This window comes from Lagopus muta, chromosome 3 (assembly GCF_023343835.1).
Source record: "Lagopus muta isolate bLagMut1 chromosome 3, bLagMut1 primary, whole genome shotgun sequence".
In the NCBI taxonomy this organism is placed as follows: Eukaryota; Metazoa; Chordata; class Aves; order Galliformes; family Phasianidae; genus Lagopus; species Lagopus muta.
Window position 1 is genome coordinate 13267425 of NC_064435.1, and position 15098 is coordinate 13282522.

The following is a 15098-nucleotide window of genomic DNA, read 5'->3' on the forward strand; positions in this document are numbered from 1 at the left end:
GTGCCAATGCCTGACCACCCTCTGGTGAAGAACCTTTTCACAATACATAACCTGACCCTGTCCTAATGCAGCTCCATGCCATTCCCTCGGGTCTTATCATTATCACCATACAGCAGAGATCAGCATCACCCCTTTGCTCCCCTTGTGAGGAGCTGTAAGCTGCCATGAAGCCTCCCCTCCACCCCTCTGCTCTGGGCTGAACAAGCCAGGTAACTTCAGGTGCTCCCCATACATCTTCCCCTCTAGATCCTTCACCATCTTTATAGCACTTCTTTGGACTTCCTCTATTAGTTTTGTGTCCTTTATCTATTGTGGCATCCAAAACATGACACAGTGCTCGAGGTGAGGCTGCACCAGTGCAGAGCAGAGTCCTGGCTGGCCTCATGCACTCCATGCCACAGTTGGCCCTTCTGGCTGCCAAGGCACACCACTGACTAGTATTTCACTTGTTGTCAACCAGAACTCCCAGTGCTGGTCCTAGAAGACTGCTCTCCAGCCTCTTATCCCCCATTCTGTACATATATCCAGGGCTGTCCTATCCCAGATGCAGAATATAGAACTTGCTCTTATTAAACATCATGTGATTGATGATTGCCCACCCCTTCAATTTGTTAAGGCCTCTCAACCTTTGAGGGAGTCAGCAGTTCCTCCCAATTTAGTATCACCTGCAACCTGACTTTGCATACATTCAAGTCCTATGTTCATGTCATTTATGAAAACATTAAAGTGAACCTTAAAGAGAACTGTCCCTAAAGTGGAGCTCTGCACAATTCCAGTATTTACTGGACTCCAGCCAGATGTAACTCTATTTCTTATAACCCCTTTGAGCCTCACCAGCCAATTATTCACCCATCACGTTATGAATGTGCTGCTGGACATTCTGTCTGGAGAATACTGTGAGAAACAGCATTCAGAACTTCAACATTCATGTTATTTTGTTGGCTTGAGTTATATTGGCTTTTATTGATTAAAAAAACACACTAAAACCATTCCAAAAATGTTAAACTATTCTATGTAGATATGGTCTGAAGCAAGCACTGAACTATCCAAAAATTCCAATTTTCATATCAAATTAAAACAATTTTCAAAATTTTTATTTCTGTTATACACGTGGCTTTATAAGCCCCTTAAAACTGTAAAGCTACTTGGACAGACTAAATCCCAATACTCCATTCTCAACAGTGGAACATGTGAAATGCAATGAAGCACAAAGATCTAAGCCTCCCATACAGTCTACTATCTTCCCACAGTCAGATCAGGCATTCCCCGACCCAGATCTGCTTTTTTTTCTTCACAATTAGTAACCCCCATTCTTTCCTTTCCGCTAATTCAGACATCTCCAAAATCAAAAATATTTAGCATACACGAAATTCTACATAAAGAAGCAGCACTGCTAAGTACCTGTTGTGTGAAGCGTCACTCTCCTACTACTACTCCTACTAATTTCCTTTGATGTCCTCTAATTTTTGAAGAAGATACTACTTCATTCTGGTCTTAAATATGACCATCCACACAAGTTCTATTCAGGATGAATACAACGTGCAGAACTGAGATTTTAAAGAATATTATTTGTATGCTTTCTTGACCTGCCTGTAACTTAGTAAAACTTCAAGGCATCCACAGCTGCACAGAGTAAAGAAATTACATCTTCAGCTACACATTTTTAGTCTTACGTAAGCTTTGCTGTTCATGTGAACAAAACCAAATTTTTCAGTGAGTGGGTAATCCAAATTATCTTTTATAGATTCCTGCGTTCTAACAAAAGACACAATTTCTTTCCACTTCTCTTTACAAAGCCTTCTTTAATTCCAAGTTTTTCTAAGTTTGCCTTTTTTTCTGTTTCTATTGGGAAGTGACTACAAAAGTTTCTCTGTATAATTGTCTTTACAGACTTGATATAATTATTATCTGCAAGTTTGAGCACTAAGGGCTCTTTTTTTCTGTGCACAGAGAGGTATTTTGAGGGCTCATTTTTGACTAGAAGAGCACTTGCATATAATAACAAGTCAATACGTTTTTGAAACTTCATTCCTATTCAGATCAAGCCTCCAGTTCAGGGTTCACATTCTATGCTAACCTCTCTCTAGAGTCAACAAAGTTCAAAGAAAATCAACAATGTTGCTCAGCAAAGAAGCCTTCCCAAGATTCTCACCAGCCTGGCAGTTCTCCCTCAGCAACTAAATCTACCTAAAAGAACAAACAAAACTTGAAGTTAACTAAGGCAAAATGGAAAGAATTCCATGAGTTGCCATGCAAAAAAAAAGACTAATTATTGTTTCTAGGATAACAATTTCAGAGGAATAAAAGACATAATTTGGGGAGAATCTCATTTTTAAATATCTTAATATTTAGATATTGAAGTCATTAAGAAATAGATATACTAAGGCAGAATTTCTGAAATCATGGAGTTCTTCTGTTTCAAATACAAGTTCATTCTGCTTCAACTTAAAGTGCAAAGATCCCAAATGCTTGTTTTTAGGATTTTCAAATGGTTTAAAAAATTGTTCTTATTCTACTCACTGGTGCAGAGTTGTCTCTTGGTCCTCTGGATCTGACCATTCTTCCCAGCACTTCTATGCCATCAGAACTAATGTTCCCTGCTGCATTAATGGTCTTCTCACCTGCTTCTTTGCAGTCAATAATTATTTTGGCTGTAGTCTTGCTGATAACAACATGCAGCTAAAGAAAAGAAAATATGCTTTAACATAGCAAAGGAGCACATATAACATATTAATGTGCTGGGCATCTTTTGAAATGAGTTCCTAATTTCATGTTTGCTAACAGAACTGAGACTAATCCATAGTAACTAACGTAGATGGCCTCTAGAGGTCCTTTCCAACCTGAATTACTCCATGATTCTAATCTGCTTAATGAATTTAGCTTATTTCTCTGCTTAAGGAACATCTGTGTAAAAACTGGCAACTTCCCTAATTTACTCAGGAGAAAATAATTTACCACTGACAAAAGAACTGCATAAGGTTCATACATCACTGAGAGCTCTTAGAACCTTTGATTTATGTAGTCAGTAGTATTTCTTGGGCCCTGTATGATTCTTCTACATAGTATTGGATTTCACCTTTATAGCTGCTTGCAAAGCCAAAACTAAGCAGTAAAAGTTACTCTGTATATTATACATCACCTCAAAGGAAAACCAGTGAAGTTTTTACACTGAAAAAATATTAAATCTCATCAAATGCATTACAGAAAAGCTGAGCATATAAACTTTCTTCCTTCTGCCTTGCCTTGCACTCTGCTCTCCATGACTGATGAGCAAAAACATCCCCAACAGAGAGAACAATCCTTGTCACAATTGTCCTGTCACTGGCAAAACTCAGTTATGCAAAAGAAATATAAATTTTTTGGCATGGGAGAGTCCAGATGAAGAGCTGGTAAAAATGTAGTATCTGCTCCTAATAGTATACTATGTGAAGTTCAGAACCCAAGGTGGAGGAGAGAAATCCATGAAGGACTCCTGCAACTGCCTTGCTCTGGGCTCAGCCGGAGCACTGAGTTTGGTCTCCCATCTTTCAAACTCATATAACAAGGATCATCATTCAAAATGTAGAAAATATTTAAGAGGAAAATCTGCTATGATCTTACACATTCTTCCAAAGCAAGACTTTAAAAAGTCATTGTTAGACTTCTACTCTGACCTACCATCTCTTATTTTGCTCTCACAGGTAAGAAAGAACTCTAAAGTAGTTAAAGAGAAATTGAGTTCTGTGGATACGATCCCACAATCCATAATCGTTGCCGTCCCCCCTTTCTTTTTTTAAGAGAAAGATACAGAAGTCAGGAATAAAATTGAACTACAAAAATACCTTTTGCAACAAACATGCTACAATCCCAACATTACCTCATCTGCTTTTGGAAATAATGTTATAAGATCTCTTACAGCCAAGACAAGTTCAACACATCATTACCCCTTAAAATATGTTTAAAAATAACAATTGTGGTCAAGAGAAGGACAGCTTTTTTTGCTTTACTTTTTCTTTACACTTTGGTTGACATTTCCAACCTGAACTTTAAAAGCAAAAGCCAATTAATTTCTACATTCTACAGCTCAAGGCAGGTATTTTTAAACAACTCCAAAACACAGGTATAAAGAATGAGATTAAAATTGACCACATTAGCTTCATCATCAAAACAATGATTTAATGATTTGTTTAATGTTGATTCAATATATCAAAGAGACTTAAGTTTAGTAAATGGTTCCGAACATGCAAAATACACTTCTTTTTGTGGTGGATGATCACATTAAACGAAGATTACAAAACATGAAAATTTCTCATCCAGAATGAATGGAAATAGATTATTATTATTATTATTATTTTACGATTAGCGTTACTAACCTTATGAAAACTCCCATAAAATATCTTTCTTATTTCAGGGCCTTCAAAAGTCACAGTTTGAAAATCTCCTTTGTAGTCATAGTTAAAGAAAGTCAGAGTTTTACCACCATCTGTGCAAGAGGAAGAATAAGAATTTATAGTTAGGGAAAGAAAAGGCCTGATGCATTATTTGAAAATGTTAATTTTTTATTTAACAAAAAAGATCAAAGATGTCCGTTGTCTAAGAGAAGATATTAAAAAAAAAAAAGCCCCACAGACAAAAAAAACCTCACAGGCAAACAGCTTTTTCTAGAACTGTTTAAAAAAATTGAATTCCATTTTGTTTGACATTTTGAAATCTCCTTATGGTATGAACTAGTGCAAAAGTCAACATTTTATGTGGGAAAATGACAATAACACTTTCAGAGTCATTAATCCCAGTTTACACCAGCGTACTCAAAATTTTACTCCCAACTCCAAATTAGGCTCAATTACATTCAATCTATAAAATATCCACCAGAAAGCAGAACCTTCAGAGATTCAGGCAGTTGTTCTAGCAGAAGATTAAAACATTGTCAATAATAAACCTAGCAAAAGAAAGAACCTTTCATACAGTTAAGGAATAAATCACAGACATGAATCAAAATACTCACTATCTAAAATAACTCCAACCAGTGGTTCATGTTGTTCATTTAAAATCTCCCAAAGAGCAAATGGTTCCTGAGGTGTATCGGGAAGTATACGAAAGAGAAATGTAATGGTGTAGTCTGAAGGGAGACCTTCAGGATGCAAATATCTGTAAAATAAGTAAAGTTTTTAAAACCAAAACAAACATTAAATCTCATGATTTACATATCAAGTCTTCACTTAACACATTTTCTACAAATCTACATCTGTCTTTGGAAATCAAGGGTGAGTAACAATATGAGTAAGCATTTCCAAAATCTGTTCAACTAGATAACTATCATAGAATCACAAGGTTGGAAAGGACCCACAAGATCATCTAGTCCATCTGTCCACCATTGCTACCACAAGCACTAAACCATGTCTCATAGCTCCTCATCCAGATGTCTCTTGAACACTGCTAGGGACAGTGACTCCACCACCTCCCTGGGCAGCCATTCCAGTGCCTGATCACTCTCTGAGAGTGAAGTTTTTCCTTATATCTAATCTGAATCTCCTGTGGCGCAACTTGTGGCTGTTTCCTCAGGTCCTAAATCAAAAGAATGCTCATGGAAAATGGATAGTTTATCTTTTCCTTTGAAATTTACAAAGATGCTATTAATTTTAGTTTTTTTAAAATAAATTTGAAGATCAAACCAGAGGTCAGATTGAAGTGAACCTGAAATTAATTAAGTTAAAAGGTTTTAGAATAAATTAATTGCCATTTGCAATATCTTCATTATTGTCTGGTTTAATACACAATGAAAATGGAAGTAGCTTGGAAGAACTGATGTCAATTGACAACCATCAAACATCACTAATGGATAGAAATTATGAACAGAGACTGTTACAGAAAGGTCTATAACCATAGGGTACGTAGCTTATACATTCCAAAGGCAACTTATAACAAAATGTAGTCAGAAGAGACCATACTTACAGAAATACAATCTCCTAGAATTCTTGCAGAAGATACAGGAAGCTTACGATATAAAACTGGCATGTTATTTTATTTCCTGAAGCTTGTTAGTTAGCATTTATGATTTAACTTCACCTCTCATTCTCAAATTGCAAGATAGGACAAAAGAAATACCAGAAATGACTGCTTGTATTTTGAAAATGTTAGTTAGCTTGATTCCTTAATTCGTGCTAAAGGGATCTGAAAGAATCCTGGCAGGTTCATTTAATCAGTTTCTTTTCCCAAAATATGATCCTTTCCTTGTAAAGTTTTTCCATCACTTTTTATATGCATCGATAAGAAACATGCTGGAAAAAGAGTTAAATATGATATACAATGTGTACGTTCCCCACAGTGGTCTGTAGATGACTATAGTTGATATAGAGTTTATGTTACACATTTTCTCCAGAGAGAAAAGAGAGAGATAATTTAACAGGTGTAAGAACAAAGCCTTAAAGTATGTCCATTATAAAAGAAACAACAAAAGAAAATTCAATAAACAGATGGGGAAAACACCAGGTTTGGGGATACAGAAATTAAAAAAGAGAACTGCATTAACAATACTTGGCGGACATATGACATGAGAAAATAAAAGCACTATTATTCAGACATACCTGTACATCATCAAGAGAAAGGCATTCTCTGAACCACAAAACAGACTGAAAGCCTAAAGTAGTAAGATTGGGCTGGATTGGGCTGGGGTGGCAGTCAGAGAAGAGCACATAAATGCAGCAGATCCAAGCAGAAAGAAGCAGGAAAGGAAAAAGAAGTGAGCAGTTCTAATCTCCACTCAGTTTAGAGCCAGAAGGAAACTTAACAAGTAGAAAGTGACACAGCTCCAAGAAGGATGGCTCCAACTGGGATACAACAGGCTAATCACACAAGAATAAGAAAAATTTACTAAAACATTTATAAACCATTTCACAGTGTTATTCTTTCTTGTTTGTCTCAGCTAAGATGCCACAGTGTTAACTCTTCTCATGTTTAATACAGTAAAGCCATTGCTGTTTTGTGTTGCCATGTAACACAAGTCAGGGAACTGGACATGAAGGAATTAAACATAACCTACACATTGCTGAGAGAAGGAATGAAGATTTTCCCATCACTTCCCCTCTGAGGACCAAAGGTAGGTTCTATGGGAGGTTTTTTTTACTATCTCTTCCACACCTCTGCCAGAACACAGTCCTTGATACTGAACTACACCCTCACTGGTGTAGGAAGGTACGGTAAAGTGTTTAGAGAGACTCATTTTAGCGTAAGGAGAATAATCATCCTCTGTATTTAATACATACATAGACCGAATCAGAAAGGCACCTAAAGCAGCTTCCCACTCTCACACTTCAAAGAAGCTCTCTGCTTTTCCATTCACTTTAGACAAAACGTAGGAAGATGAACCTTATTAGATTAACAATCATTTCAAACACCTTTCCTAAAAATAATTCTGTACTCTGTGAGACATTAACCTTTCACAAAGCACTACTGATATAAGCCTGCGTAAAATTGCTAGATGCCAAACTTGCATGTACCTGAAACTGGCTCATATAGGAAACCCCAAATAGCCACTGAGTTTATCTACTTTTTCCTAGCTGTTATTTTTGAAGGAAACCAGTTGACGCTGGACACCAAATACTCTATTTATTACCATTATGTAGATGTGACCTGGCATCTCTGCTCATCTGACATAAAAACAGCAACCCTCGAAATGAATAATTGTCTGCAGTGGGCAGTTAACTTCACGTGTTCTTACAAATATTTATAAATTAATACATACTTTGTAGGCTGGGACACCAGGGCATCCTTGTGCAGTCTGTAACATGGGTAAACATTAAATGTACCAGGTTCCATTGAAACCCCATCAATGGCTGAAAACTCCTTTTCAACCAAGCCAAACATTTCCATCATTTTAAATCCTGGAAGACACCAAAATATATATCTTATTAATTTAAATTAAATTAACACCACATTACAGGAAAGAAAAAAAGGACAAAGCCAGTTGCATCAACGAGTTTCCTATCACCATCTGTAAAACAGCTGTTAACGTAAAGGTTACTTTATTGCTTATATTGTTAAAAGTAGGTAACAAAAAAAAATTTCATAAATGTGAAACAAAAGCCAAACACAAAAATAGCTTACCTGCAAAGTTGTCACCATCTTTAAATACCAGTGGACAAGCTAAAAAAAAAAAAGAAAAGAAAGGATACATTTGAGGATACAAGTGTGGTCCCATCAGATCAGAACAATGGTCTACTCAGCTCAGTACTCTATCTTCAAAAGCAGCAAAAGGAGATGCTGTATAGGAAAAGCATGCAAGTCTGGCTACTTTCCACTCATTCAGTTTTGCTCCTCAGGATCCACAATGGCTGTAGTAAAGATGTCAAACGGCACATCCCTGAACGTTCCACATAAGAGCCCTTTATACAACTTTGCCCATGAATTTGTTCTATCCTTCTGGGAACCAGACTTCAAAACAAATTGTGGCAAAAATTCACTGCCTGCTGCGTAAAAAAGTCTATCTTGCTTTATGTTTTAACCAAACATCCCCAGTTCTCTGTCTGTGCCCTTCAACCTAAGACTACCTCAAGTTCAATTACATTAGCAGGCATTCTCTGTACCTTTTCAAACTCCACACACAGCCTTCATGTGAGAGACCAGTACTGTATACAGTCCTTAAGATAAATGCACACATATTTAATAACTGTTTAACTATTTCTTTTATCTCTCTTCTTGAAGGGAAGAATGCACAGTAATCTCCTCCAGGAAAGGTGCCCTAGGAAAGCAGTGAGTCTACATGCAAGGTGTCAAATAATACACCCCACAGCACTTGCATTTGGAGATTGCTTTTGGAATACAAGCACAAATGACCAAGAAATATAACTGTTGAATATTCTCAACGTTCTAAGTTCTCACTAACACAGAAAGTAGATACTGGTCAAAAACAAAGAATTGAGGGAACACAAGCAACATTCTTGCATTCACCAGTTCAGTGCCTGCTTCCCATACTTTTACAAGTCACACATGATTCACATCAGCTATGCACTGCCTACTTCCAGGTTTATGTATCAGAAAACATGGTGCGGGCACGCACCTAGAGCCATCTGAATTGTCAATCTGTAACCATCAGATGTTTTTCCAGAATGTCTTCCCCTCGCTTTTCATAAAGAGCCTGAATTGTGGCATTCTGATAGATTTCTAAGAATTTGAGCCTGTTTCAAAACTGAAAAAACTTTTTTTTTTCCTCCCACAACCAATGGATCTATTCTAGCCTTTTAGCAAACAACCATTAATTATACTGAAATTATAACACCTCCATCTCCTTATTTTTTATGGAAATAGCATTACAGTTACAATATCTGCATGAAATTATATTTAGAAAATCTATTTTCATAATATTAACATCATATTAACAGGAAATTGTTACCAAAAAAAAAAACCACCATAGTATTTAGCACTTATTTTAGAAATAAGTATAAGTCAAATGGCTAACTTGCTGACGCAGTTTCACAAACAAAAGTAATCAGCTCATCTTCAATCTTTGTAAAGGCATCAAAGTCATCCACAAAGAAGACATGTCTTTCACTGGGCTTGCTGCCAATATTAACTAACTCTGAGTAATCAGCATCAGCAACTCCAATAGCAAAAAAGCTGAACCCTGTAAAACAAAAAAGAACACTCTTGTGAGTTATTCATTTAAAGAACGGAAATGAAATATGAACACAGCTAGATCTGCACTGGCTCCTTTTCTGATTAAATACAGTAATGGAAATTTTCTTACAATCACACAAGACAATTCACACGTGATCAAAAAGAAAGGTGATACATTCTCTGTGAAATATTGCTTTTGGCTATTTATACTTCATAAGTTAATTAAACCTTAATGTTTAAGTGTTCTCTTGAAGACATAAAGGCTAGACAATTGTTTAAAGTTGTAGCATATGTTTGAATTCTTTTTTAATTTAATGCTTTATCACCCATAAATATTTCCACTCACTTCAGGTAAAGTGTAGGAAGAACATATTAAGTATATCAGAAATACAAAGCACAAAAATTAATTTCCTATGAGTCTTCTACAGATATTGTTCTGTGCCATATATTAATCAGACTTTTCAAGCTACTGCTGTCTCATGAGTGAACACTAAAATGGATTCTTACATCATCAGTAATTTAACTGCACTGATCAAATCTGTTCTATGCAACCTGCATGAATATACATTCTAATCTTTGAGCTGGGCTTCAAAGATTTAAATGAAATGAGAACCAAATCCTGAATCTTCAAAGAGCAGCAAATTAAGCAAAAGTTATTCCACATTTTCCTTTCCATTAAATATAAAGAAAGACCTTGTCTAGATCAAGCTGAATATTGTTGATGGACATACTGTTCTTGTACATCTCAATCTCAAATTTACTCTAGTCAAACAATATTTTCTTTAAGTTTGAATGAGGCCCAGGACATTTATTACCTTCTACAGAACTTCTAGCATAACAAAACTTAGATTTAATATATTATAACATCGTCACGTCCCATCCAACATCACCACCTCTTCCATGCCAGTCTCTATCACAGATAAGTCTGTACTTATCTGAAGTTTAAGTAGACCACATGCAAAAGGAAATGGAAGACAGGAGGTTATTTGTCCAAGGTAGTTGGGATGACATAACCGGTCAGCAGCTGAATCCCCATCATTTAGCTTCTCCTCTGGAAGTCATGGCCAGTTTAATAGGTAATATAAGTAATACATAGGAGACAACTGCAAAACTTACACAACAGATAAACATTTTTTTGTTTAGTTTAGGCACAGACACCAATTTAATGTAAAATATCATTTTTGTTTTCTTGATTGCTGTTTAAAACAATGTATCCATGCCCTATTTTGTAAATGTTTGTTTAAATGTTATTTAAAAAGGCACTGAATTCACCATCTAAGAATGATGCAAGCAGACAACTAAGTTCAGTGACTACACTGGATTTCAGGAATCAGTGGTATCCACTGATATTTTCATAGCTGCCAAAGCCTAAAGACTAATTAAGAGCCACATATTTAATTTCTTCTTAGACCTCCTCACATCCAAATGATGAGAGCCTGTATCTTCTGTCCTTTAGCTTCATTCTATATGACATTTGGTGTCCTTAGGATTTCGATACAAACCTCAGCCATTTCTACATATCCAACCCTGTTCTTACCTCCAGGCACATAACATTGCATGCCTCTTTGTTTAAAATTGGTGTAAAAAAACAAACAATGATTGTAAGATGAGAGCATATCAGAATCAGCAATAGAACATACTGGAGAACTTCAAAGGACCTCCTGTATACAAAATAAAACAGTTATTTTTGCTGGTAACCATAAGACTACATTTCATATACACTGAACAAATTAATATGATAGTGTTCTCTAAATTCTTTGCCATGGGAGCAATTTCATTAACTGCTATGTTTGCTGTTTTATTTAAAGTTGGAAAACACTTTGGAACAAAATTGACCCTTTTTTTTTTTTTCCTGTAAATATGAGTAGTTACAATTCATGAAAAAAAAGGAAAATATAAATAGTTCTTAAAACTACGCATTTTACCATCTAGTTGCATTTCTCTGGAGACTTTGTTCACATCATCCTGTGATCGCCCATCAGTAATGACAACCAAAACCTTTGGAATGCCCTTTCTCATGCCTGCCTCTCCAGTAAACAAGACTTCTCTCGCATGTTTAATGGCTTTGCCTGAAATAGAAAAAATTGTGAATATACTTTCTCTATGACATAAATCCAGTAGCTTTTCATATCATATGTTAGATACCACAGAAAGGAGAAATCTCCATATGCTCTGTCTCAAAAATATCTGCCCGGATGTATATTTTAAGACCTGAATAATTATCATGGGACTGAAGTAAGCCGACGACTTTGCTGTAAATGGATTTCGGCAGTTGTTGGGTCCTTGGCAGTCTGTAAAATAGTGCATTTTGTTGGTATAAAATATGATTGGTATAAAATAGAGATTTAGAAGTTTAATTTTGACCTTAAGTTTTGAAAACTTGACAGCTTCAGTCATCAGTTTCTTTAGTCCAGAAGGTGAAGTTGAAGAACATCTTTGAAAAAGGGTATTTGGTGCAGGTTAAAGGTAACAATAAATTCCCTTTCTGGTTTGTAGGGGCACATCCAGTTAACAACAGAAAGTACCATGGTAGCATTTTCTTGAGTAAACTGAAAACGTGTCATTTTGATACTACTGAAATTTGATGCAATGCAACAGCTGCAAGAAATTTCTGTGCAGTCTGAGAATAATAAAACATATGGTTTCCAACTTAAACTTTAACCCTTCCAGTACTCATCTTTAATTTCTTCTCATCAGAGAGATGGGAATTAAATAAAGTAACTAAAATGTAACTGCATTCACTTAAGTGACCTGTTCTCCCAGCTCAGTCTTAACTATACCACTGAGGCTTAACTGTCCTGGCTCATAACCAAGCAGTCCTTCCACTTTGCCCACTATTTCCCAATATTCTCTGCAAGCTCCCTTCCACCTTCTCCGTCCCTCACACTTTTCCGCTTGCTAAGTTGATTTCATCTTCCACAATCTCAAAAGCCATTTATTTCTGCTCAACTCTCTCCTCTTGTCCTCCCTCCCTCCCTGACTGTTTATCTCTGTTGGGCAGAGGGGTGCATACTCAGCAGTAGAAGGTGAAGGGTGTAAACTGTAAGCTTTTTAACTTCAAAGCCCAACTTCTCATCTCACTGCTTGTGCGCTAATGTCTTAAACCATTTAGCAAATGGAAAATAAAACAGAATCCTAGAATCTTTTGAGTCAGAAGCGGCCCTTAAAGATCATCTAGTTCAACTCCCTTGCAATGAACAGGGATATCTACAGCTAGATCGCGTTGCTCAGAGCCCCGTCCAGCCTGACCTTGAATGTCTTCCAGGGACCGGCCATTTCACCACTATCTAGGCAACCTGTTCTAGTGTTTCACCACAGTTACTGAGGCTAAATGCTTTACAGAGAGAAGCAGGGACAAAATCTGCATCATAATCATGACCTTTCTCACCTGTTTTTGTATTTCCTCCTTTGTAGGCTATTCGCTGAATAGCCTCAAGAAGAGTCTCTTTTGTTTTGTATGCATTCAATTTAAATTCTGTCCTGGGATCATCACTGAATTGAATTATTGCCACCTGTGCATACAAAAGATGTGTTTATTATTAGAGCACCATCCAGTGCATATAAGCAAAACGCAAGTGAATTAGAGCATTTAAAACAAGGATTTATCATGTAATTTTGCTTCATCCTTAAATTGAAGCCAGAACTTTCTTCTTTTAAAAAGCACTCAAAAAATAAAGTTTACTCTCCAAATCTCTGGCAACCACTTAATACTTTCTGTTTTCATTTTGCAACAAACAGAATGAGAAAAGTAACATCCACTTTGGCAAAAGTACTCTCAATCCAGCCCAAAAGTAAAATCCTACTTACACATGCTCACACATGTACAGTTACTCACAAATGTACAGTTACTACCACACAGAACTACAAGGACTTTATTCAATCTCCATGAATGAATAGCTGCACAAAAGCAACTTAGAGCTGGGCAGCAACACTGAAGCAAGCAATAGAAACGCGCATGAATACGTTCTGATATATGCTGTTACTTGAGTCAAGACTTTGTATTTCAAAACTGTATATTAAACCTCTACAACACACAGAACATATTAAACTTCATATTCTCTAAATAGTGCTCTTGAGGTGAAAGAAGCTGCTCTCATTCTTAAACTAAGCATGAGTGCCAGATTCGTCAGCATCATGAGCAATAAATGAACTAAATGAACCTTTCATTTTCCTTATCAACACCATTTCTATCTTATTGAGATACAACCACCACAGTGAATACTTATGCAATAACATTAACAAAACAAACCTCATTAGGCTGATTCAGAGGTGACTGATGTGATACTTCAAGCTTGCAAAATTAATACCATGAATTTTACCATATAATGTGCAAAATAAGACATTAAAATAATTTCTGCCATTAAGCAGATTATATATTCTATGTAACTGTGAAATTATGTCAATAACATTTTGATTCATTTTACTTCTGGTACCCCGTCTGTCTCCAAATGTTGATTACCTGTGTTCCATCAGGGCCAATCTTATCCAAAGCTCCAACAGTGCTATACAGAAAGCTTATTATTTTATTGAAGTTGTCATCTCCAATACTCCATGACCCATCCACCAGGAACACCAGGTCAGCTTTGGCTGCTTTGCATACTGAGGAGAAAAAAAAAAACAAGTATTCCGGAAGTAAAGCAATATCTCAACTCCTGTGAAAATATCAAAAATCACTTCAGAAAATATAACTGTCATGAAAAGTCCTTTTTAAATGTTAATAATGCTTTAGGAAAGTGACCTGCTGGTATTGATTTCAGTGTAAATGCAGTACCAGCTAAGCTCTGCAAGAGGTGAATGATCTGCCCTGATAGAAGACACTTTAAGGCCATAACAGTTATTTAAACCTAGGTAGCCACTTCAATTTTTATTTAGGCTACTAAATAAAGTCACACATGCACTTTGCATGACATAGCAATAGTACTCCACTGTCGAGGTTCTCTGTAGAATCTTGTCCACACCTTAGCTCCTCCTCTTAACAGTAGTTAACTGTAGGAGCAGTGCAGGTTTCCCCACATCATCTTATGTTAGCATGTTCTTATGCAAAATAGCATGCAGAGCTTTATACATTCTCACATGAGTTGTGCACTCTTTCATAGGATCTGGAAAGCTTCAGAGCACATCAGAACCCAATTCTATTGCTGAGGGTCAGAATATAGCAAGGTTAGTTTTTTTAGCATATTTCATCTTGAAAATAATTCTTCTAAATCCAGAGAATGGGATGGAAAGATAAATATTTGTGTTTAGTTTTCTGCTGATTATGTCTTGACTAATAATAATAAAAAAAAATAAAAAAATAGAATGCTCTTTTTCCTGTACTTAGGGATTAAATTCTCAATTGATGTAAACAGATCTTATCCTTGGTTTCCAACAACAATGATCCCCCTCACAGAAGCACTCAGGTGACTCTGTACAAGACACTACATGTTCAACTGATAGACAAAAGGAAGCCTGCATATAAAGAACCTGAACATGGCCAACAATTTTGTCATTAACTGAAGTAGACATCT

General features: G+C 36.3%; 1 protein-coding gene across 11 annotated transcripts in view; it reads right to left on the bottom strand.

Moving 5' to 3' along the window:
* The window catches only part of COL14A1 (collagen type XIV alpha 1 chain), a 117802-nt gene that overhangs the window by 37452 nt on the left and 65252 nt on the right, over positions 1-15098 (bottom strand). For all 11 annotated transcript variants that reach the window (XR_007376126.1, XM_048940798.1, XM_048940799.1 and 8 more), the window contains 9 exons: positions 14051-14190; positions 12980-13103; positions 11517-11660; positions 9434-9598; positions 8083-8121; positions 7721-7859; positions 4985-5127; positions 4353-4462; positions 2521-2679 (listed from right to left, as the gene is read on the bottom strand). Coding sequence is in view for 10 of the 11 variants with exons in the window: in XM_048940798.1 (XP_048796755.1) it covers positions 2521-2679; positions 4353-4462; positions 4985-5127; positions 7721-7859; positions 8083-8121; positions 9434-9598; positions 11517-11660; positions 12980-13103; positions 14051-14190 (1163 nt within the window). In the remaining variant the exon portion in view is untranslated. The remainder of the gene's footprint in view (positions 1-2520; positions 2680-4352; positions 4463-4984; positions 5128-7720; positions 7860-8082; positions 8122-9433; positions 9599-11516; positions 11661-12979; positions 13104-14050; positions 14191-15098) is intronic.